This window comes from Pleurodeles waltl, chromosome 7, assembly GCF_031143425.1.
Source record: "Pleurodeles waltl isolate 20211129_DDA chromosome 7, aPleWal1.hap1.20221129, whole genome shotgun sequence".
In the NCBI taxonomy this organism is placed as follows: domain Eukaryota; kingdom Metazoa; phylum Chordata; class Amphibia; order Caudata; family Salamandridae; genus Pleurodeles; species Pleurodeles waltl.
Window position 1 is genome coordinate 1,036,725,896 of NC_090446.1, and position 26,250 is coordinate 1,036,752,145.

At 45.2% G+C, this 26,250-nt stretch overlaps 1 protein-coding gene across 4 annotated transcripts in view; it reads right to left on the minus strand.

The window, feature by feature from the left end:
- The window catches only part of CEP112 (centrosomal protein 112), a 1,991,189-nt gene that overhangs the window by 1,304,202 nt on the left and 660,737 nt on the right, over positions 1-26,250 (minus strand). For all 4 annotated transcript variants that reach the window (XM_069199882.1, XM_069199881.1, XM_069199883.1 and 1 more), the window contains 2 exons: positions 19,195-19,349; positions 1,717-1,846 (listed from right to left, as the gene is read on the minus strand). In XM_069199882.1, coding sequence (XP_069055983.1) covers positions 1,717-1,846; positions 19,195-19,349 — 285 coding nt within the window. The remainder of the gene's footprint in view (positions 1-1,716; positions 1,847-19,194; positions 19,350-26,250) is intronic.

A 26,250-nucleotide genomic window follows, 5' to 3' on the forward strand; every position in this document is an offset into this window, starting at 1 on the left:
CATCTCAGAATTTCATCCTCATACAGTCGACAAGTGGAGTACCATTAAATTATATAAGAGTAATACCTACTATATACAGTGTTGAAAAAGATAAATATGTGACAATAAGAGCAATACATAAAAACAATTTACTAATATAATGCCACAGGAAGATACTGTAAATTAATCCATTAATGCTCTAAGGTGACCGAAAAGCAATGTGTGGCATCTGTAAAATTAACAATAAATAAATAAGGGCTATTTTTTAAAATCAGTAAACAATGTTAACAATCGACCTATGTAATAATAGGTTGGTTTCCAGAAATCCAAATAGTAGTGGATCGTAATCCGACCTGGCTCGTGCATATTAATGAGGTAGGTGGCAAATTCCGACTCAGTACGATTGGACACCATCACAGGGATGGTGGCCTGTTGGGGGTTTGAAGACCACCATATCTGTGTATGCTTTTTAGTAAAGCATTTTTTTAAGGCAGTTCATTTTGCTTAAAGGAAACGGGGCTGTGTTTATAAAAGAACGTTTATTTCTGTTTAAGAGGATGCAGTGGCTCTAAGGCAAGGCAATGGTCCCGTGGACAACTACTTTCTCTTAAATTTTTCTTTTACAATTCAGAACGGGGAAGGGGTTATAATGGGATGCCTTCTCTTTTGTGAATGTGTTATCTCCTTCTTTGAGGTGATGGTAAAATGTACATGTTTTGCGACTGCAGTTCAGTTGCAAAACATTGATAAATTAGGTATCCATTTAGTATCTGGAAAGGGAGCCCAGAACACGCCCAATCCAGATACCAAATAGGTATCCATTTGGAATTCCATTTTAGGGATTCGTGAATTTTAAAAAGCATTTTATGAGTCACAAATGCAAAATCAGAGAATTTTTAACCATTAAAATGCTTAGTACATCTGCCCCTAAGTTATGCTTCAAAGGCATGTCGTCAGTGCCTAAATTCATTCCGAGTGGGTTTGGGCTAGCGCTAGTAACTCATCTGGAAAAAGAAATATGTTTATTCAATAAAATGTAAGCAAGATATGTTCCTCTTCTTTGGAGTTAGGAGTCCAATGCAGAAGCCATATTGAGCAGTGTTAGACATGGGACCTCAAACTAATTTTTCAGTCACAGCTACCTACTTTGGACCCATTCGGAGTGTGTGCGAGTGATAATGATAATGTATTCATCCAGCTGGAATTACTGGCACTAGAAGTAGCAATAAATCTAGAATATGTATTTTATATAGCGCTTATTACCCCTGAGGAGGCGTCAAAATGGAAATAAAGAGAGATACCAACGTGAATTATTGGCAAGATAGCACCTGATTTTAGTAGTAATTCTACATTTCAACCGTTTTCTACCTAGAAATGTTGCCAGGTTTTAGCAAGTGAAATGTCTGGGGGTTTTGTCCTGGGATAATCGGAGGTCTGGGAATGCAGTAAACAAATACACTTAAAACACGTAACAAGTTCCTATAGTTTTGTTAATTACCGACTTGCTCAGAATTGAGAAATACTGAAAAGTTATGATGGAGGCATTTGTAATTCGTCCCTGCCCCCGCCCCTGATTCCGAATATAAACCCGCGCAGGTTTGTAAATGTAAAATTTTACAATATTGCAAACACATTCTGTTAGACAAAATTAAAGATAAACAAAAACATATATACATCACAAACATTTGCTCAATTAACAAAAAGGCGTGTACTGTGCGATTACATACTTCTACATACCTTGGCGGCGGACGTAGCATGGTCCTGAGTAATGAAGTTCATGTCAGAGTCATATTTACTTTGTAACTGTTGAAGTCGCAGCTCATAGTCCTGTGAAACGCGATCCTTCTCTTTTTGAAGCGAGCTATGTCTAAGGTATTAAGGAAGAGGGTACGGGGGGTGAGAGCAAAAAAAGAAAACAAACAACAGTTTACTATGTGATTCTGAAGAGATAAAGCAATTCTCACAGGCTCTTCAGAAAGGCATTTCATGGCGTCTCTCTCAGACTTAATGAGCATTCTCGAGACGCTGCTCGCACGTGCAGGTTTGCGCCATTTATGCGTAATGCCGGAGGGGAGGATGAACTCTACCACAGACAGTTTTACCTTTCACCCATTCCTGTGCCCGATGGGTGGCCTTTTTAACTGTGCTATACCACAAAAACCACAAACTTAGAATTTGATAATCTGCTCAATGTTCTCCTTTGTGGCAACACAACAAAATGGTAGACTTTGTTTGAAAGACACCAGGCAAGTGGACGTTTTAGGCGTTTTGAACATAAAGGGCCTGATTCCAACCCTGGCGGGCGGTGGTAGCCTTCCGCCAGGCGGGAACCGGCATTTGGCCGCCATGCGGCCAAAATACCGCTTCCCTCATTCTGACATTCCCGCTGGGCCGGCGGGCGCTAACCAAGTTAGCGCCGGCCGGCCCAGCGGGAATGGGGGCCGCAACACAGGAGCCGGCTCCGAATGGAGCCGGCGGTGTTGCGGCGGTGCGACGGGTGCAGTTGCACCCGTCACGCTTTAAGCTTCATGGGGCCCTGTTAGGGGGCCCCAGGACACCCCTTACCGCCAGCCTCTTCCTGGCGGTGAAAACCGCCAGAAACAGGCTGGCGGTAAGGGGGTCAGAATCCCCAGGGCAGCGCTGCTTGCAGCGCTGCCCTGACGGATTCGCCCAGCCGGGGCAAAAACAGCGGGAAACCGCCGGCCCCGGTTTTCTGACCGCGGCTTTACCGCCGCGGTCAGAATGGGCTTGGAAGCACCGCCAGCCTGTTGGCGGTGCTTCCGTCATTCGTGGCCCTGGCGGTCTTGGACCGCCAGGGTCAGAATGACCCCCAAAGTCTTGTACAAGCCGGAGGCTAGCAAACTCAATGAAAGCAACAGACCTTTCTTATGATTTCTTTATTTGTTTGATGCACTTATATATACACACACGGTCCAAAAGATAATAGAACACTTCACCAGGAACTTGCAACCATTTGCAATTAAAGCATACACAACAAGCTAGCCAGAATGTAATAATAACTATAAAACAGAGATAACAAGAAAGAATCTAAATAATAGTCAAATTAAGTTTAAAACTGTTTCCACCTGGATTGATTAATACAGTATATATTATATACTGTCGTAAGAGATGAGTTTCAGGCACGCCCTGAAAGACAGTTGGGGCAGTTGTTTATTTAAAACAGGAGTTAGGGTGTTCCAGGTGGGTGTCACGCCCAAGCTTAGAATTGTTGAGGGCAGAAGCTGTCCTGAATTTGGACGCCTCAGAAGGGAGTGACTTCTTACTCAGGAGATTTCTCTTGCCACCAGAAATATAAAGTAGGGCTGCTGTATATGGAGGGACTTTGGGGGTCATTCTGACCCTGGCGGTCATTGACCGCCAGGGTCAACGACCACGAGAGCACCGCCAACAGGCTGGCGGTGCTCTCAAGGGCATTCTGACCGCGGCGGTTTGGCCGGGGTCAGAAAGGGAAAACCGGCGGTCTCCCGCCGGTTTTCCGCTGCCCTCAGGAATCCTCCATGGCGGCGCAGCTTGCAGCGCCGCCATGGGGATTCCGACACCCCATACCGCCATCCTGTTCCTGGCGGTTCGCCCGGCAGGAACAGGATGGCGGTATGGGGTGTCGTGGGGCCCATGGGGGCCCCTGCAGTGCCCATACCAATGGCATGGGCACTGCAGGGGCCCCCGTAAGAGGGCCCCACAAAGAATTTCAGTGTCTGCTCAGCAGACACTGAAATTCGCGACGGGTGCAACTGCACCCGTCGCACCTTCCCACTCCGCCGGCTCCATTCGGAGCCGGCTTCCTCGTGGGAAGGGGTTTCCCGCTGGGCTGGTGGGCGGCCTTCTGGCGGTCGCCCGCCAGCCCAGCGGGAAAGCCAGAATGGCCTCCGCGGTCTTTTGACCGCGGAGGGGCCATATGGCGGCTCCCGCCGCCCGCCGGCCTCAGAATGAGGCCCTTTGTGTATTAAGCCTTTCTAGTCCAGGATGCAGAAAACTGTATCTTCAACAAGATCAGGAATCGGTGGAGGCTATTCAAAATGGTGGTGATGTGGTCCAATTTGAGCACTACTTGAGCAGTCTGGTGGTTTTGTTATGACGTACAATACATTACTGGTAAAACATAGACCACATATATTATTTTGAAACTATGTTTGAATCAATCTGCTGCACCCAGCAAGTAATAAAAACAGAAAGGAGACAACATAAGGTTTAAATAAATGAAGATATACTCTTTTATTAGACAAAGCAATGTAGACTATCCTCTCAGGCTGTCAGACTCTCATATGGGTATGGACGTGGTGGTCATGAGATAGCACGCGTTTAACATTGTGTCCAAATAATTGTGAAACACAAGAAGCTAATGACTGTTGCCATTTAAGGTTTCTACTCAGCTGTAAGGCAGCATATTTGGGTAGATTCTGAATAGCAAAATGCAGAGTTCTATATAGCTCTGTGGCTCTGATACTAGGTCATTCTTCACTTCCTAAATTCAAAACTGAGACTTTGCTCTATGTCAAGGGTGCACTTAGTTTCAAAACAACTAAAGTGGTACTGGCGAAATGGATTATTCAGTAAAAGCAGTCAATAGGTCTGCGTAAGTTTAAATGACTGTGGTTGAAGAGTCCACCACAATAACTTGCCAGAATTCCATTAGATGTGGCATTGTTATCCCTGTTGAACACTGGGGTTAAACCTGGGTCACACATACGGGGAACTGACAAACTTGAAATGACTGAATCTGAACAATATTTTGACATTATATAGCATATAACTGAACGGAAAAAATGATCTTTGAAGGCACCCAAGTGTACAAAAATGAGTTCTAGATGCAATCAATTTTTATGATAGTTTAGGATTTTATTGGCAGTATAGCTCTACCACATTTACATTTTAAATGTATTCTTTCTTGTCATACGGTAAGATTTGATTCTAGTACAGACATAATACAGCCTAATCTAATTAAACATGTGAAACAAAACAAAATTCACAAACAAAGGTAATACTGAAAAACTCACAGCCAACGTGTTCTTTACAGCCAGATGATGCTTTGTCAAGCTCAATTTAAATTATGAGGGTTATTTGATACATCACAAGTTCGTCAATCTGAACAATGTACATAAATCTTTGACATTACTAAACTTCAGAGGTAACCATATTACTGACATAATTGCAGACATAATATAAGTGATTTGTTCCCAGTGTATCTCCAATACCAAAATGACATTTGAAAGGGATCTGTTCAGGAACAGTGTTGTCCAAAGTAATGTCCATCGTGTGTATTAAACAAAACACTGGCAGAGTTTCCCCTTAGGCATCCTGTAGGATAAGTTAAAAGGACCATTATTGAGTGGATAGCGTGCACAGAATTCACGGTCGGTGGACAATTAGTATGAGAAATTCCCTTTAAGGGAGCCCTTGTTTGCACCCTTTAAGCTTTGGACATAGAATGCAATTTTGCAAAAGGAATAATTAAATGGTGACATGGACACCCATCCGGGGTCCTGTGGAGGTCTAGTATTGCTCTGAAGATTAAGTAAGTTAATTTGGAAATTGGTTTATGGTTTTATGGCTCCATGACCATCCTCATAATTATCTTTTAGCCAGGCTTCAGGCAGAATCTAGAATTTTTCTGAACAGCTCCATACTACTGCTGACATGTGGTGGTGTTGTGGCACCAAAGTCATCCAGAAAACAAAATAGTTCCATAGAGCCGCTAGGCAACACTGGTGATGAAACCATCTAAGTTTCCCCATTAAACAGAGTCCAGCATGAGAATAAGATGGAATCAAACAAAAAAAAGCAGTGCTTACAATCAGAATGAATGTTACCAAAAATATTTAATAGATCCTCAGCAGAACGGGAAGTTAAAGGTGAAATTATGGATAGAGAATCAAGTAGCCATTTGACACATGCTGCTCAGTGCCAGTCCACTCAGCAATGTTGAGGTAACAGTCTTAGTTCACCTTCAAATGCTCTTCAATTTCCTCCAAGAGACAGTTCTTAGCCACTTTCTGACATTATATGATGAACACTGTTGTCATTTGGTTACAAATTGCTCTGTGTTTAAGTTTTAGAAAAGTCATTGAACAAATGGTGTAGGAAGTTGGCTCTGTATATACTATTTCAAAGTAAGAAATAGTGTGCACAGAGTCCAAGGGTTCCCCCTAGAGGTAAGATAGTGGTAAAAGTAGATAATTCTAATGCTCTATTTTGTGGTAGTGTGGTCGAGCAGTAGGCTTATCAGAGGGTAGTGTTAAGCATTTGTTGTACACACACAGACAATAAATGAGGAACACACACTCAAAGACTTACTCCAGGCCAATAGGTTTTTATATAGAAAAATATATTTTCTTAGTTTATTTTAAGAAACACAGGTTCAAGATTTACACTAAACACTTTAAAATGCAAGGTACTTCACTTAGATACTTTAGGAACTTTGAATTAAAGCAATATCATATACAGTCTTTGTAAAAATGGCAATAAGCTATTTTCAAAGTGGACAGTGCAAAAATCAACAGTTCCAGGGGGAGGTAAGTAAAGGTTAGATTAGGAGGCAAGTAAAACACTTACAAGTCTCAATTCTGGGGCATAGGCAGCCCACCGTTGGGGGTTCAAGGCAACCCCAAAGTTACCACACCAGCAGCTCAGGGCTGGTCCGGTGCAGAGGTCAAAGAGGTGCCCAAATCACATAGGCGCCTATGGAGAACAAGGGTGCTCCGGTTCCAATCTGCCAGCAGGTAAGTACCTGCGTCCTCGGGGGACAGACCAGAGGGGTTTTCTAGAGCACTGGGGGGGGACACAAGTAGGCACACAAAACACACCCTCAGCGGCACAGGGGCGGCCGGGTGCAGTGTGCTAAGCAGGCGTCGGGTTTCAGGTAGAAAACGATGGAGGGACCCAGGGGTCACTCTAGCGGTACAGGCAGGCACAGGGGGGCTTCTCGGGACAGCCACCACCTGGGCTAGGAAGAGAGTCGCCTGGGGGTCACTCCTGCACTGAAGTTCAGTTCCTTCAGGTCCTGGGAGCTGCGGGTGCAGTGTTGGTTCTAGGCGTCGGGTCCCTTGTTACAGGCAGTCGCGGTCAGGGGGAGCCTCTGGATTCTCTCTGCAGGTGTCGCTGTGGGGGCTCAGGGGGGGTCGTCTCTGGTTACTCGCGGGCTCGGAGTCGCCGGGGAGTCCTCCCTGAGGTGTTGGTTCTCTGAATCTCGAGCCAGGGGCGTCGGGTGCAGAGTGTGAAGTTTCACGCTTCCGGCGGAAAACGTGCAGCCTTTGAAAGTTGCTTCTTTGTTGCAAAGAAGTAGCTAGTTTTGAACAGGGCCGCTGTTCACTGGAGTTTCTTGGTCCTTTAGTCCAGGGCAGTCCTCTGAGGCTTCAGAGGTCACTGGTCCCTGTCGGATGCGTCGCTGGTTGCAGGTTTTCGAAGTTGGAGACAGGCCGGTAGGGCTGGGGCCAAAGCAATTGATGTCTTCCTCCTTCTCGACAGGCTTGTAGGTCAGCAGTCCTTCTTGTTTCTTCAGGTTGCAGGAATCTGATTTCCTGGGATCTGGGGAGCCCCTAAATAGTGAAGTTAGGGGTGTGTTTAGGTCTGGGAGGGCAGTAACCAATGGCTACTGTCCTTGAGGGTGGCTACACCCTCTTTGTGCCTCCTCCCTGTGGGGAGAGGGGCATATCCCTAATCCTATTGGGGGAATCCTCCAAACTCAAGATGGAGGATTTCTCAAGGCAGGGGTCACCTCAGCTCAGGACACCTTAGGGGCTGTACTGACTGGTGGGTGACTCCTCCTTGTTTTTGTCATTATCTCCTCCAGCCTTGCCGCCAAAAGTGGGGGCAGTGGCTGGAGGGGTGGGCATCTCCACTAGCTGGGATGCCCTGGGGCGCTGTAACAAAAAGGCATGAGCTTTTGAGGCTCACCGCCAGGTGTTACAGTTCCTACAGGGGGAGGTGAGAAGCACCTCCACCCAGTACAGGCTTTCTTCCTGGCCACAGAGTGACAAAGGCACTCTCCACATGTGGCCAGCAACATGTCTGGTGTGTGGCAGGCTGGCAGAAACTGGTCAGCCTACACTAGAAGCCGGATTGGTATTCAGGGGGGCATCTCTAAGATGCCCTCTGGGTGTATGTTACAATAAATTTCACACTGGCATCAGTGTGCATTTATTGTGCTGAGAAGTTTGATACCAAACTTCCCAGATTTCAGTGTAGCCATTATGGAACTGTGGAGTTCGAATTTGACAAACTCCCAGAACATATACTCTTATGGCTACCCTGCACTTACAATGTCTAAGGTTTTGCTTAGACTCTGTAGGGGCATAGTGCTCATTCACATTTGCCCTCACCTGTGGTATAGTGCACCCTGCCTTAGGGCTGTGAGGCCTGCTAGAGGGATGACTTACCTATGCCACAGGCAGTGTGAGGTTGGCATGGCACTCTGAGGGGAGTGCCATGTCGACTTAGTCTTTTTCTCCCCACCAGCACACACAAGCTGTGAGACAGTGTGCATGTGCTGTGTGAGGGGTCCCCAGGGTGGCATAAGACATGCTGCAGCCCTTAGAGACCTTCCCTGGCATCAGGGCCCTTGGTACCAGGGGTACCAGTTACAAGGGACTTACCTGAGTGCCAGGGTTGTGCCAATTGTGGAGACAAAGGTACAGTTTAGGGAAAGAACACTGATGCTGGGGCCTGGTTAGCAGGGTCCCAGCACACTTTCAATCAAAACTTAGCATCAGCAAAGGTAAAAAGTTAGGGGGTAACCATGCCAAGGAGGCATTTACTTACAAATGGCCAAAATGTTTTATAGCTTCCAAATAAAAATTCTCAGTCTTACTATGATCTTTGTGGAATCGCTTCTCTATTTTGAAATGGCACAGAAGGGATAAAATGATGAAACGCTCAAGAATTCCCCGACTGCAAAAGAGACAGCAAAACGAGGGGTGTGGAAGGTGACAACCTGACTTGTTTAAATGAAGGTCATAACTAGAAAAAGGTTTTCAAAGTCAGGTGGTGTAATGGACATGAATGTATGGGAATGATTGTGGTAGTCATAATGTACACCAAGACCAAAGTGAAATTCTAATATGGGACCAAAAATAGTGTAGCAGTAAAAGAGTCCTAGAAACCCATTAAGAACATGTTAAGGATTAGACAATGCAGTAAGAAATCTTTCTCTGGAGAGCATATTCAGGCAGTTGCATTACTCAACTAGTTTTTATAGTTTCTACATTAGAACCACCGGATGCTCAGGATGTTGAATACTGTTTGGAAAGGCCTAGAGTACTATTCTCTGAGATTAGAAAGGCTGACAGCATGATTTGGAGTCACTTACTTGTTTACTGGTGTGTTTCTCCCATGCTGCAAGAATAGTCACTAGCAGAGCCTCAATAAAAGGAAGTATGGGCCAGATGTAGCAAAGGATTTGCGTGTCGCAAACGGCGAAAATCGCCGTTTGCGAGGTGCAAACGCCTCTTTGCTATGCAGAAATGCATATTGCGAGTCGGGACCGACTCGCAATATGCATTTCAGAATCGCAAATAGGAAGGGGTGTTCCCTTCCTATTTGCGATTCGGAGTGGCATGCAATACCATTTGCGACCGCATATGCGGTCGCAAAGGGTGTCGCAGTTACCATCCACTTCAAGTGGATGGTAACCCACTCGCAAATTGGAAGGGGTCCCCATGGGACCCCTTCCCCTTTGCGAATGGACCCAATACTATTTTTTCAGGGCAGGTAGTGGTCCAACGGACCACTACCTGCCCTGAAAAAATACCGAAACTAAAGGTTTCGGTTTTTTTTTTAAGTGCAGCTCATTTTCCTTTAAGAAAAACGGGCTACACTTAAAAAAAAAAAAAAACTCCTCTTTATTGAGAAAGTAGTCACGAACATGGAGGTCTGCTGACGACAGCAGGCCTCCATGTTTGCGAGTGCCTAGACTCGCTATGGGGCTGCAATTTGCGACCCACCTCATTAATATTAATGAGGTGGGTCATTGCGACCCCATAGCGACTCGCAGACAGTGTCTGAGACACCGTACTGCATACCAATTTGCGAGTCGCATGGACTCGCAATTTGCAACTCGCAAATTTTCTTTTTGCTACATCTGGCCCTATATTCTTTGCTCCCAATAATAACAATATGCATGTTGCCCCATGCATAAGAAGGAAATTACAAGTCATTGAGGTGTTAACATGACCATATAGAGAAACAAGGCCAAAAGCTGAATTCCTTTATAAGGGTTAAGGAAAACCAAGACAACTTACAATATCCTTATAATTTAAAGCAGTGAGCAGTTCTTCCTTATAAAACAGGGACATGCATCACCTTTCCCACAAACCACCCAAATACTTGGTGCATTGCCCTTTCAAAAAGAGAAAACATGTTTACGAACACAAAGAATAAAAATAGAATCTCTAGTGCAAAATTAAACACATCAAAAAAGCTGTTAGATTCTTGTTGGAAAATGATATATGCCTTGGTTTAGTACAAGTCAGTTTTTTTAAAGGGTGCATTAGCAGAAACATACAGAGTTGACCTTTTCTATAACTACTGTAGGAGTGCAAAAAATAAACATGTTGCCATACATTTCCCCTTTCTGCTTTTCATGGTACAGCTAAAACAACAGACAAGAAGAAAGAAAAGTCACATTTTGTTTTATGTTCTGTAGACTATTACGGTTGAGTTCTGACATCATTTCTTTATAATCGGTGACAGGGATTGTCACAAGTCATCAATTATAAAGAAATCAGAGACAGGCTCTTAATACAGGGATTGCTATATCCCAGGCATTACACAATAATAACGTGTTCATGTGCCCATCAACCAGCCCCACCCTGAACACGCCACAGACACCACCTGAACAAAAACACCAAGTCACATGCAAGCTTCACAACACATGCTCACTATGCAAACACACCATACAAATTTGGAACCTCATGTTTACCCTCACACCCAATGTCAGCTTCCTCTTTGAGACCTGTCTCAACCCCACTTCCACGCCTGCCATTACCATTGCAACATCCGAAGGATACAAGATCACCCACCGCAACCGCATCAACAAGCCTGGCGGAGGGATCGCCGTCCTACACCAGGAATCCATCCAGTGCACCACCACAAATGACGACACCCCAGCCATGGACCACCTCAACTTCGGACTTCAAACAGGTAGCAAAACAACCACCAGGGGCACACTTACCTACTGTCATCCAGGACCACGCCCAGCCTTCTATAACTTTATCTTTGACTTTATCACTCTCTCATCGTAGACTCTAACAACTACATTTTCCTTGGCCACCTCAACTTCCATCTGAACGACCACAATGGCTTCAACACTACCAATTTCCTAGACAGCATGAACAACATCAGACTCACCCAACTTGTCCACCACCCTACACACAGCACAGGATATATGCTAGACACCATATTCACCTCCAGCAAGCACATCAGGAAGAGCCACACCATGGAACTTACCTGGGCTGACCAGTCCATAGTCCAATTCAACATGAGCAGCTCACAAACCTATGCTCCCAGTCTGCTCAACTCCCCCTACTACAACGTTTGGAAAGTCTTAAAGGACACATGGATCCACATCCTCAACACCACCCAACCCATCTTCTCCAACAACCTAGACCAGACATCAGAAACTTCAACCAATGGATCACCAACTGTGCTGAAAATGTTGTTCCTATCATCAAAAACATCCACAGAAGGTCCACCAAGCAGGCTAGCAGGTACATTGAAGACCTCAGAACTGCTAAACAACAATGTAAACAACTGAAAAGAAGATGGTGCACCAGCAAGGAAATGACCAACAAGACCGCCATAAAGACAGCCCTCAACCTCTACCACAGACAGTTGAGAGAATCAAAGAAGACGGCCTTAGCCTAAAGCATCAAATCAAGCTTCATTAACAGAAAAGAACTCTTCGACATCTTCAAATAATTCTCCAACCCCTCAGCTGCAACAAACAACATACCCCTGCACAGGAACTCTGTGACAACCTTGCAAATTTCTTCCACAACAAGATAGCCAACATCTACAGAAACTTCAAACCCTACCCCAAGGCCATCAACTTCTTCAAGCAATACAATGACACTGTTACCCCAACAGCCATCTGACTAACCCAATGGAGCCAGTTTGTCCCACAGAACGCCACCTCCATTATGAACTCTGTCCACTGAAGAGCCCCGACCGATCCATGCCCTCACCACATCTTCAACCTAGGTGAAGCCAGAATCAGCCATGTGCTCATCGCCTTGTTCAACACCTCAACAGCCACGGTCACCTTCCCTGAGGACTAGAAACATACAGAAGTCAATGCCTTAATAAAGAAACCATCGTCAGACCCCAGAAAACTGAACAACTAATGACTAATGTCTCTGCTTCTGTTCCTGGCCAAACTATCAGAAAAAGCCATCAACCAACAACTCTCCTGACATCTGGAACGGACCTTTCTACTCAACTCCTCCCGAACAAGATTCTGCAGCAACCTTAGCACTGAGACAGCCCTCTTTGCAGCTTCTGACGAAATCTGAGCGCTACTCAACCAAGGAGAGACTGTGTCCCTGATCCTCCTAGACCTCTTGGCAGCCTTTGATACGATCTCCCACCACACTCTCATCACAAGTCTGGACAACACAGGCACCCAAGGATCCTCCCTCAGATGGATCGCCTCTTTCCTCACCTGAAAAATGCAAAAAGTCCGCCTTCACCTCTGAACCCAAGGAGATCATCTGCGGAGTTCACCAAGGATCCTTGCTCAGCCCAACCCTCTTCAACACTTGTGACACCTCTGGCCAGCATTGTCAAAACCCACAGACTCAACATCATATCCTATGCCAATGTCACACAACTCATCCTCTCTCTCTCCGAAGACACCACTAAGACCAACTTTCACAACTGCAGGACAGACATAGCCAATTGGATGAAGGACAACTGCTTGAAGTTCAACAGAGACGAGACAGAAGCACTGATTTTCGGGAACAAAAGCTCCCCATGGGACGCATCCTGGTGGCCCTCAGAACTTGAACTTACTCCTACCCTCACTGACCATGCTAGGAACCTAGGCATCATTCTGGACAACAAGCTCACCATGACGACTCAGGTCAACTCAGTCTCCGACTCCTGCTTCTTCAACCTTTGCATGCTTCGTAAGATATTCAGATGGCTAGCCCAAAGCTCTAGACACACCATCACCCAGGTCCTCATCTCCAGTCACTGGACTAAGGCAGCGCTCTCTACACAGGGATCATAGGTCACCTTCTCCTATGACTAGAGACCATGAAGAACGCTGCAGCCAGATTCGTCCTGGATCTCCCTAGACGGACCCATACCAACCCCAACTCAAGGAACTCCACTGGCTCCCTGTACAGAAAAGATGCCAATTCAAGCTCCTGACCCATGCATACAAGGCCCTACACAACTGCAGACCCGCTTCCTCGAACCATCACCTGAACTTCCATCAGCCCATCAGACACCTCTGCTCCGCATTCCTTTCTCTAATCTTCACCCCCCATCCAATGTAGCAGATGCGGAGGTCGCTCCTTCACCTATCTAGCAGCGAATACATAAAACGATATACCCTTTCATCTCCGGACATCCCCAGAATTCCAAAAGTCCCTGAAATCCTAGCTATTCGGATAGTCAACTGGATCCCTGCCAACGCCTGAATACCCTCACGGGTGACAAGAGGCCCTCTACAAATCTATTGATTGGTTCATTATATAGAGCTTTTTACAGAATGTCTTTCTTTTTTAAGTTCTGTAAAAAATACAGCTCTTGCTAGAGATGCACCTTGTGGTTTGTAAGCAAGTATTTTAATAAAAAGATTGGATTTTACTTGCTTTGAATACACAATCAATGTTAGCAGTTATTTTTACTATGGCTGCAAAGAAAGGATGTGACTCTGAAGGAGACCAAACAGGGAATGTATCAAGATATCAGTACCAATGGAATTTGGCAAATCCAACAGAACACCCATGTCAGTGTGCTAGGAAAGGGTAGAGATTGTCTTCTTCACTTCCTCCATCCTGATCATGAAGGGTGCACGGGTTTTCAAACCTTAGGGGTCCACACCTGGTCTCAGATAGTTTTGAAAAACTAAGAATAATTCAGGCCTGGCAATCTGTTCTCTCCATCAGATAGATGGCTGGTAGTGAGGTTTATGCCACTATTAATGGAAGCCAGGGCCACTGACATTAGACGCCATGCTCAGCATGGCACCATCCTGTGATTCTGGCAAAAGACTTAATCGTCCCCGTACCTTAAAATTAAAAAAATCTGACCTTGTGTAGTGTAAGTTGGTGTTCGAGTAAAGTACTTGAATACCCTTGGGCTGAGATTCCGCTTTATAAAGGTGAGGAACAAAATGTATAAGTGATGAAACAGCAGCAGTTGGCTTCACAGTAATCTAAATCAATTGGGAGAAAGCAGGAAAGCTTGACTGGCCGAGGACAGAAGCCACCGGAATAGGTATGGCTGAGGAGATAACCAACAACCTTGAAGAAACTGTAGCGTTACAGTGAACATACCACAGGATTCTGATCTACACACATTGAAAATATCCATCTCGCAATTTTGCAAGGACTATACTTGCTCTGGTGAGGCACCAGGAAAGATTTCACAGCTTGGACAACGCTTGCATCCCTCTCCCAAACTGCCTTCAAGTGCGCTTGAGGGCACAGAGTTTACATATTCTCACAGCATTGTTCAAAGGCAGCAGGAACGGGAGTCCACCAAAGAATTATACCTGTGACAGGAGGACGGGGTTTGAAGAACGTTTACGAATGCGACTAACATATCAGCCACAGAAACGCTAATTATTATATTATATAAATATAAGTAAAGGAGCAATGGCCTGTGACGAATGGGGGGGGGGGGGGAGGAGAAGATAGGAGTTACTGGATATGGAATGCTGATCTCCTTTACGCAACTGCTTCGTCATTTCCCGTATGGCATTTTGCACATAAACAGCTGGCGCTGCAGTAGCGTCACCTAGGGGGCGAATTTAAATGCCGAAACTTTGAACTAAAGCAAACTGAAACCCGGCCTAAGAATACAGAGGAATCTGTGCTTAGTAGCAACGCCTTAAGCCTATGGTGTTAGCCAAAACAGAAGGGCATACAATAACTGATATACACAGATATCTCACAAAAGATATATTTACAACTTACACATATGATTAATGTTAAAAAAAACTACTGAATGTATCTTTTTATGATGCTGTGAGTTTTAACTAAAATTGGATCCAAAGTTTAGCCTTTAATTATACGTGTGCGCCAGCTCACAATCATGCTAACCCTGAGAACCAAGATTTTTTCGAATTACCCGTGATTAGAAAACACAAGCATGGCATCAGAGTGAGTGTAAATGACAATGGCAGCATGGGAAAGTCAGAGATTGTTTCTTTCACACGACTTTTCTAATTGGATAAAAACATTAACATGGTATTTATTGTTCTTCTGTCTTTCTTCCCAAGGGCGCCTTGGGGCCTGTTTATCCAGTCGCCTGTCTGTAATCGTCCCATGCCAGGCAGTTGCCAGTGGTGCGTAGACGAGAATGGAGCAGTATGCCAGAGACTAAAGACTGGCACCTATGTACCAGCGGGTCAGGAATGGAAATTCTGGCAAGCTAACTCCAACCGGGTAACAGTAACGCCTGTGATTTAAAGTGCTTAAATGAAACGAGCAGGATGCAAAGCTACATTATAAACATTTTAGTTTTATACGCCCCACTCCCCCTTCGCGGGGCCTTGGAGTAGTTTGGGAAACACAAACTTGCAAGAATGGGAAACAGAGCTATGGTGCGTGTGCCGCTGAGGCCCTCAATGCTGCGAGAGGTTACTGAGGCAGCCAGTCCCCTTCATTTTCTCTCGTTATCCGCATGTGAACGTTTTCTATGCATGTTGTTATGAGGAAAAAACGAGAGCCGGTCCCATTTTATGCCTTGGTGAGATGTTGTCTCACTTTCTCAGAGTGTGCCCGAGCCAAAGTTGACCTGAACTCTCTGGAAACTCCGTTCACTTTGATTTTTGGATGAATATGTATAGATAGGGTGGGGTTGCGATGACAATCAGGACCGGGCACTCCTAACACTCTCGGATCGTGCCCTTTCATGAAGCACCAATAGATTAGTCTCATTGGACTAATATTTATAGAAATGTTTGGTAACGTTAGCATTTTATAGCTTGCAGAGCCAGTAAACGTGGGTAAAAACTAGATGCACTGCATTTTGACCAGGCGGGCAAGGTCAAATATAATGGCCCAAGGGCCACAACATCTTGATCTGACGGTATTAGGTTTTTACATATAAAAGTTCCTCTTTAATTCTCATGCTCTGACAGAATTTTAAAACATGAAACATGGCCGGTTATTTTGTTTTATTTTATTTTTGTAGTTTTATATATTGTGAACTCAAGGACATTGGAGCGGTTTAGATGAGCACCAGCTGCATTACAGGAGATTAAATATGTTTTTGCCTTGGGAGATTACAGAATGCTGAGCTAACGCCGGGATTCCAAAGCAGTTGCAGAGTTGGCAGCTCTGGTCAAGATGGCCTCACAGCTAGGCCTATGCAAACACACAGCCCCAGACGTCTGCTTCCCACTCACCCCTCCCCAGCCCACAATAGCCTATGCCCTGGAAGAGAAGGAACAAAGCATCTGGGCCGGCCTCAGAGGTGGGGACGCAATGGGGGCAGAAGTGAAGATGGCCCACTGGCCACTGTATTACCTGACACTGCCCCCCAGCAGAGGATGCTTTACTCTTCCCATCCCTGCCTCTTTGTGATCTGTGCAGCCCAACCGGGGTCAAGATGAAGTATGCAACAGAAGGTGAAGTTAAGCAAGTCCCTGCCCTCATAGTCATGCTGCCTCACATTAAAGTGGCCTGGCTTCCCAATCTGACCCTATGCCTAGACGTAACCATCAATATTTTGAACATATTCTTTCACTTGTGTTAATTTTATTTCCTGCTAAAACGTTTGGTTTTCCTAGTACCGCCAACTTTGCTTTTTTACTTCAATTTCTACCTGATAATACTGTTCACTAAAATGTAAGACAGGCAAAGGCATCGTTACTGAACATTGAGCGCACAGTGAACACGCGGTTGTCAACACCATGGGGAGGATGTGGCGTTATGGTCATAACAGACTTTGGAACTGGAGAACTTGGTTTCGAGTCTTGTCGGCGTCAGCCCGACATCCAGTGATTCAGACCAATTCACTTAATTTACATATGCTGAACAATAATAATAATGAACGTGATTGTGTAATGTAACTACTGCTCATGTAAAGCGCTCCTATACCCTCAGGTCACCTTCGCGCTATAAAAGTGCAAAAATAAGCCTTTGTGCAGTGTAAAACGTTCTGTAACCAGCAACTGAAATATATGCAGGTCCCAGACTCAGCTGAAGGAAACAAGTAACAAACAATTCACTATATGTCGGAATGGCTGATTATCTGTTTCCCAGATGCAAAACTGATTCTTGGTAGCTCCTCTGGGGACGCTGCCTCCGCCATTCTGGACAAGCTTCACTAGCTACTGGTGAGGAAGTGGGCGGTATTTAAATTACTCTGCAATACTCATAGGGCTGTTTATGGCACTAGCACTCTAGTATGGTCCTCGGGAACATAGTCCGAAGCTATATACCGACTAGGAATCTTCAGCCTAGCAGCTCAAACATTCTTGTGCAGAATCATATTAATCGACGCCGAATGGGGCTGGGGTCACTCCTTTTCCCAATTGGCATCTACTCACTGGAACACTCTTCCACCTTATTTGAGGGAGATTCCCAAGCTACTTCTGTACAAAAACTAGCCCATCATTTACCTCTATATAACGCTTCCCCACTAACCACTGTATTTTGTGTGTCAGTCCGAGGGCCAGGATATCCATTCAGGGAGGAGTAGCGCACTATGTAAATGAAATACAATTATAAATAAATCTCCTTCTCCCTGATAGGCCACGTTACTGATGCAATTCACCAGCGATGCACTCCTCTTGAAGTCATACTCAATAGCTCCAGTTTTGGCTCTCACATATGTCCCAACGATACCATCGACCTCAGAAACCCGGAGGGGTATGGTGACCACTGTTAGCTTGTTCACTGCCTCAACATTATCCAAATGCCAATAAAGCTCAATGGGTTAAAGACTGAGGCCTGCTCCTGGCAAATTCACCTCCCGACTATTTGGCTAGCAGTCTCCTAAGTTCCCTCTTTTTTTCTGTCCTCATAGGTATGCAACCAAGTTTTAGCAAACCCACTGAAAGCAAAACTGCCCTTCAAATCCTCGATATGTAAGGCCACAGAAGCTAGCCTCATATGTGCCATACAACAATTGTATCATCACCGACCTCGTAGGATTTGCGAAGGCTTGCACTCAATCAATAGATGAAACTTAAGTGTCTCTGCCTAAAAACACCGCTAGCTACTACACCAACTACTGCTAGCCATAAAATCAGACACCAGGAAAGGTTTCGGTAGCATACAATTTTACTGCTCGGTGAGGTGCGATTATTATAAGAGGTGATGCCTGCACAAAGGAGATGGCACTTAAATAAAAGTGGGGGACAAAGTGAGGTACAAAAACAGTATCATGTTTATTTGGTAATGGGAAAATATATAGGCCATATATATGTCACAAGGAGCACACAATTTCCCTTCTCAACTTTCCTCTGCAACTCCTTACCACAGCCTAATATTCTAGCTCTTGGCCACATTTTAACGTTCATCATCACACGTCACATTTGAGATATTCAAGGATGTGCATAAGGATCATCAGATACAACACATCTCTCTCCTTAACAAAACAAATTATAGCACAAAATACAACAACGCACAAGACTTTCTATTTTTAATTTCCTTACAATGCCTCTTCACCTACAAGCAGATTATCTCAAGTAATACAGGGGTTAAAAACCCACTGATGAGCATCGCTGATTTGTAGGAATTCTAACAGACATATGTGCTTACCTTTCAACAGCTCCTTCGTGGCACCAAGTATCATTCACCACTCCTCCATTCCCAACAATCACCACAATGAAGCATAAGAGAGCTGTGCACTATACAAAACCACATAAAAAAATACAGCTGTTCATGTGACTAAGATAATTCCTTTGTGGTGTGGCTGATATGTAAAACATAACATTATATTACAATTAAATATCTGGTCAGTCATTGTACTGCAGAAATCATGAAATCTGCATGGAATCCCAAACATGGTGCGTACCTCTCTCTCATATCTTGCAGTTCAGAACACGTGGTGCGATAAACTTTTTCCAGATCAGCCTTCTCCTGAGATAATTTTAAGCGCTGTAAATTACTGCTTTCAGCTTCCACTGTCAGCTGCTGGACCCGGGCTTCAAGTTCTTTTACCATCTGGTTCTGTAAGAACAACTGATAGTTAGAAAGCCATCTCAATGAATGAATGCACACCTCTACCACCAAGGAGCCTCAGGCCACTATAGATCTTTGACAGGCAAAAGGAATGAAAGCAAAGCTATCTTTATACAAAGCCATAAATAATTTAACTCTGAGTCAAAACATTCAAATGGTGTAACATTAAATGCTCTCAAATTAAAATACATTTATTTACAACCTTCCAGCTAGTATGGGACTTTTTGGTGCATGTGGAATCCGGTTTCCGTACATAGAGGACAGGGTTTTTCAAAATACATTAATGACAGTGGTAAGCATCTCACTGACATATATTTTTAACCAAGAAGCCACTTCTGTGGTATATTTATTGTTCACCAGTCTTTGGACCACGTCGATGGCAAAAGGAGGACAGTCTTGTACAGCTCATGGACGTTGAGACCAACAACATCAAAGGCAAAAAATGGCATTGAGATTCAGTGGCGCAGGAATATGAACTGCGGGACAGGCTAACAAGTGTACCCCAACTGGAAACATGGGCAATGGCAGCCCCTGTGACAAGGAACTCCTGACGGGGAGGCTATTAAGACACGGGCTCAGGGGCACTGGATAATGGAGACAGGAAACGTAGATGGTGCAACAGAAAACAAATACTCTAGTGAGAGGAAAGGGGACATAAAGGCAGGTGGACAGACATGGGAAGAGGGAGGCTAGTACTCGCAGACAAAGATTAAGGGGCACAGGAGACACAACAAAATGGAGAAAAGTGCACAGGAAAAAGAAAGAGAGCAAAGATGGGTACAGAAAAACATGGGCACAGGTGCAGGAAAGTACAGACATTAGGACAGCAGGGCACAGGGAAGCACAGGAAAGCAAAGGAACAGTGAAGCACAGGTAAACACAGTTAGGCGTAGGAAAATAAGACAGAATGAGAGACCAGGACACACTTTGACAAGAAACACAAAGTTAACTTAGACAGTGAGAGGAGTCAACCAGTCTAAGGGAAAAGGACATTTTGAAAGACCACCTAAAATAGGGAACCAATTGGCATGGGGTTTAAAAATTATAACAACAGGAATTGTAATATCCAGGCCTCTCTTGCTGGGTTTTTGAACACCCACAGAGTTTTGAGTATGTGCATTCACCTCTATGTACTACGTGAAATATTGACACCTGGGATTAGCGTCCCTGACCAGACTTCCATGCAGGCGACTTAAAGGCCATAATTGAAGTGCTATTGACCTTACTGATACCTCTATGACCAGGTGCTTGGCAAAAAGCCACCAGGTAATCAGTAGCCAATTTTGAAAAACAACTACAGAATAACAAATGCTATATTTATTAAGCACAACAAACTGAATGCCAATGTCATGTTAGTCAATCAATTTTCTAAAATCTTATTTTCGGTGTGCTTGTATGTTTTTACAGTTGTTGTTTGCTGATTTGAGAAATGTTACACTTTATTTTACATCTCCTTCATAAAAACATCAACTAATCAACAGAGGCCTTTGCACATAAGCATCACCCATGCACATTGATGAACAAGTTAATGCTTTATCTGGTAGAGACAACATCTAGCCGCAGATTCCTTACCTTTAAATTCTCCCCAGGAGTCAGACTCAATCCGGAAGATTTTTCCTGAATACGCCTGCGTGCCATTAGGTGGTGTTTGTCAGCTCCACGCAGCATTGTCCTTGCCAGAAGTGATGTCCGCTTCACCTATATAGGGTTGTGTGATCGAACAACGCATGACTTTACTACGCATGCTTATAGTCCGTGGTCATTACAACGACCAGGACACTACCACGCATGTCTTTACAACAATAATTTTTACCACTAATATGCCTTTACCACGCATGCCTTTCCAATATATATATAAACTCAATACTTACCTATAAAACATTTACAACAAATATGCTTTTAACATTCATGCCTTTACAATGAAATTCATTGTAAAGGCATGCATGGTAAAGGCATACTAGTTGTAAAAAACACGCATGGTAAAGACATGTGTGGTAAAAACACCTGCCCAGTTATGCCCGCTTGGTTTAACCATGAGAGGTTCCGCCTTCGTGGTAAAGTCAGTTTCCCCCTTTATTAGTGCAACCTCTCAAGTTGAGGTCAGTTACTTTTCACAACTTTCCACGCCAGAAGCGCGGAGCCATGAAGAGCACTGACACTGGTGTGTCCAAACTAGGGCCCTAAAAGGGTTAATCTCTAACCCTAGAAATCTGTCTGCAGAGTGGGAAGAATGGGAGGATTGGTAAGGAATCTGCAGATAGATATTGTCTCTCCCAGATAAGGTGTTACTAAAGGTAAGTATCGTGTTCATCTGATAGAGACTTCAAGCTGAAGATTCCTTACCTTTGAATAGATACCTAAGTAATGCCATCACCGGAGGTGGGTCTGTAGACAAAAAATGCCCGCCCCTATGGACCTGACTGCTTAGGCAGTAGTGTTTGATAAACGTGTGCAGGAAAGACCATGTTGCTGTCTGGCAGATGTCCAGGACTGGTACTCCACGTGTTAATGCAGTGGTTGCAGCTTTAGCTCTGGTGAAAAGAGCCCATAAGCCTTGAGGAGGCTGCTTTTTCGCCAGTGCATAGTAGATCTTGATGCAAAAAACAACCCATCAAGAGATAGTCTGTTTCTGCACCGCCCGACCTTTCTTCGCTCCAACATACCCCACGAAGACTTGGTTGTCCACCCTCAACTCTTTTGTTCGATCAAAATAGTATGACAATGCTCTTTTTGGGCACTCCTCTTCCTTAGATGGATGAGGAGCGTAAAAGGTGGGAGAGGTGACAAACTGGCAGACATGAAATGGTGTTAGAACTTTTGTCAGAAAACAGGCCCTAGTGTGAGGCACCAGTTTGTCCGTATAAACTGAGACGAATGGGGGCTTGGAACATAAAGCCTGCAGCTCGTTCACCCTCCAGGCAGGTGTAATGGCCATGAGGAAGCTTGTTTTAATTGTGAGCAGCCGTAGGAGACAACTGTGGTGAAGCCTGAACGGAGCACACATCAAGAAAGTGAGGACCCAATTAAGGTCTCACTGAGGCATAATAAAAGGAACATTAAGAAATCTATTTATAAAATGGGACTTGGTTGGTCAAGCAGTCACAAGAAGGCAAACAGAGCAGGAAGATAACCCATCAGAGTGCCCAAAGCAGAACCCTGCTGGGCAAGGGTAGAGATAAAAAGCTAAGTATCAGAAAGGGAAGCAGGAAGAGGATTAATTGACTTTTCTGTACTATACGATACACATCACTTCCACAGACAGGAGTATATCGTTTTGGTGGAGGGACACCTGGCTGTCAGAATAACATTACAAACTTGAGAAGGAATGTCGAAAGCTGTCAACTGCTGAGGATCAATCTCCATGCAAGAAGGCAGTGAGATGACAGGTTCAGGTAGAGGACACTCCCCTTCTGCTGCAAAAGAAAATACGCCCTAAGGGGTAGCCTGATCGGAGGGTCGACACTCATGTTCAGTTGCTCTCTGTGACCAGTCCGGACCAACAAGGATGACTTGGGCACAGTCGTTCCTAATCTTCTTGAGAACTCTGGGCAGGAGTGGATCATTAGTGGGCAGAAAGGTGCACAAGAGGTGCCTGAGCTCACTTGAGATGAATAGTGTCTCTGAGCAAGAGCTGCCTTGGAAACTTCAGCTAGGAAAACTATTGACATTGCACATTCTAAGCAGAGGCAAACAGATCTAACCAATGTTCTCCCAACTACTGAAAGAGACCTTGCACCACCTCCGGGTTGGAGAAACCACTTGTGATGCACTAGGCATCAATGGCCAAGTTTGTCTGCTCCGGTGTTCATGGAATCTGCCAGATGTGCACCACCAGGGATGTGCACTTCAGTTACAGCCATGTCCAGAGATGCAGAGCCTCTTGACAAAGGTTCCACGACCCCACCCGCCCTGTTTGTTGCAATACCACATGGCAGTGGTATTGTCCATGAACACGGGCACTAGCCTTCCCTTGATAGAGAGCTGAAAGGCTTTCAATGCCAGTCGGATCGCATGGAGCGCCTGTAGGTTTATGTGGAGTCCGGATTCCACAGGAGATCAGAGTCCTCCGACCTCCACCCCTCCCAGGTGGCCGCCTATCCCAGGAATAATGTATCTGTCACTACTGTGAGACCTGGTTGGAGAAGGGACCTCACAGTAGTGAGACGTGGTTGGGGAAGGGAGAAGGGAGAGGGGACTGCCTCTGACTTCATCGCGGTTCAATAGCCACCACAGCAGGTTCTTTGCAGTTCTCTCTGAGATCTGGACCATGCCGGAGAGATTCCACTGATGCTGCGCCCACTGGAACATCAGCTCCCACTGCAGAGCTTGCATATGCCATCAGGCATGTGTCACTAGTAGGATTCAGGAGGCTACGAGGCACAGCAGCCTCAGAGCCGGTGTTGTGGAAATCCAGGATAGAGGCTGAAACATTGATATCCTGGACTCACTGCTCGGGAGAATAAGCCAGAAACTGAACTTTGTCCAGCACAGCTCAGATGAAAGGGAGTGTCTGAAAGGGAGTCAGGTGTGACTTTGGCACATTTATAGTGAACACCAGCAAATGCAGGAGGTCTGCCGTAGTCTGGAGGTGGGAGATGACAGCCTAGGGCAAGCCCACCTTCAGTAGCCATTTGCCGAAATAGGGAAAGACTGAGACCCCTGATCCGCACAGATGAGCTGCAACTCCCGCCATCATCTTGATGAACACCGAGGGGCACTGGTAAGGCCGAAGGGGAGCACAGTAAACTGAAAGTGCTTGTGGGCTACCCTGAACCGCAAGTAACCGGAAATACGCGTCCTGCAAGTACAGCGCTACCATCCATTCTTCGGGATCCAGAGCAGACAAGACCTGAGCCAATGTGAGCATCTTGAATTTGGGGGTTTGGAGATCTAGGATAGGGCGAAGACCCTTGCCCTTTTTGGAGAGTAGAAAGTAGTGGAAGTAGCAACCACAGCCTACTTCTGGCACTCAAACCCTCTATATGGCTCCCTTGGACAAGACAGCCCTGACTTCCTTGCTGAGCAAGGACATATGCTCCTCCATCAGCTGGTTGTAAGATGGAGTTATAGAGGGAGGGGTGATCTTGTGGAGGAGGGAGTAGCCCCTCTGAACAACCTGTAGAAGCCACCTGATGTTATTGACTGACATCATTGAAGGTGATGGCGGATGATACCACCAACTGGACGTCAATGATCTAAAATGGCAAGATTAGGAAGGTTTGGAGGCTGCCGGGAGGGTTGTGGTTGAAGCAGACCGCTGGCTACTCGACCCACGGGATTGAGAAAAAACCCGTCCTCGTCCACGCAGAGGCTGGGATGCTTGTGCGGGCCGGTGGCTGATACCGGTTGCTGATTGAAAGCCTCTTCCTCAGCCACGAAAGAAACAAAAGGTAGATTGAGGATGACGCCGAGAAGGAGAGGCCTAAAGACTTGGCCATAGCCTGCGAGTCTTTAAAGCACTCCAGTGCCGAGTCTGTATTGTCTCTGAAGAAACGATTTGCCTTCAAAGGGCATGTCCATGAGGGAAGCCTGGACATCCCCTGAAAAGTCAGAAATTCTCAGTCAGGCATGGCGTCTGAGCACCAGCTTCGTGGAAACTGCGCTGCCCAGCAAGTCAGTTGAGCCCAAAACACAGCCTATAGTGAACGTAGCTCCATCTCTCCGGTCTTTGACTGCTTGGGAGAGAATGGCCTGGGGCTCCTGCTGTCGGAGCACGACTTGGTGTCGTGGTTGCGCTTCTGACACCACAGACACACTAGGTATGGGTCCGGCACTGACATGACACAATGACAGACACCACAGGTTTTAAAATTGGTTTGCCTCTACGACATTTTTCCTAAACACAGCAGGAGGAAAAAACTTCAAAAAGGGTAGCAAGACATCACAAACATCTGTCAACGAGTGAAAGAGGAGTAGCTCTCTCCACATTTGAGCTGGCTGGTGCAGAAAGAAAAGAACTGACATCAGTGCGCTGAGGTGGCACCTATATAGGCGAAGTGGATGTCCCTTCTGGCGTGGTTGACGGTGACACGCGGAGCTTGCCAATGCTATCTACCGACATGCAGGGATACTCACGAAAAATCATCTGGATCCAGTCCGAAGAGAACTCAGATAGCAGGGAGGAGAATGTGTCCGTGACTCTCAGCCAGCATGCTAACAAGTCACACATCACGCCACCTGCCAGGGAAGCTCAAGGAACAAGCATACACATGCAACCACTTCCATCAAAAGTGATTCCCAGTATAGCTTCAAAGATAAATAGGAATTTAATCTAAAGGTAAGTAAATTGTTCAGTTACAAATATTTGTCACCAAACTGATTTGAGTTCTTCGCATAGCCAGAAACCTCATCTTGCTTATTGTTAAAATCACTAATCATCAAAACAGCATTTTCATCTTTTGCATTTCTGACCTCTGAGCAAGTAAGCAAGTGCATAAAGCAGAAAGTAGGCTAAGCCTTCAACCATCCTTGGTGAACCTTGCTACACTACCACAATAAAAGACTACTTTAATATGCTTTGCCCACATAAACCTATTATAACTGCTTCTTTCCAACAAGGCTTGTGCCAATGTCTTAAAATATGCAATTAGTTCTTCCCTGCTAAAGAAACCAATTGCAGATACCACAGACTTATGTATGTATGTATATTAGTATATGGTATATATTGGTATTTCTATATAACCTAGCCAAAGTGGAGCGCCAGGGTCAAAGGATCAGGGTCAAACACAAGCACAAAGTCAAGTAGTGGTAGGAGAGGTAGCTGGGTGTGATGGTTAATGCACTATACACTCATCTCTAACTTACTCTTAACTAGCAGAATCATGGCAGTTTCAAATGTTTGGGAGGGTTTTGTGTGAGGATGATTATTTTTTAAACACTTGTTTGAAAA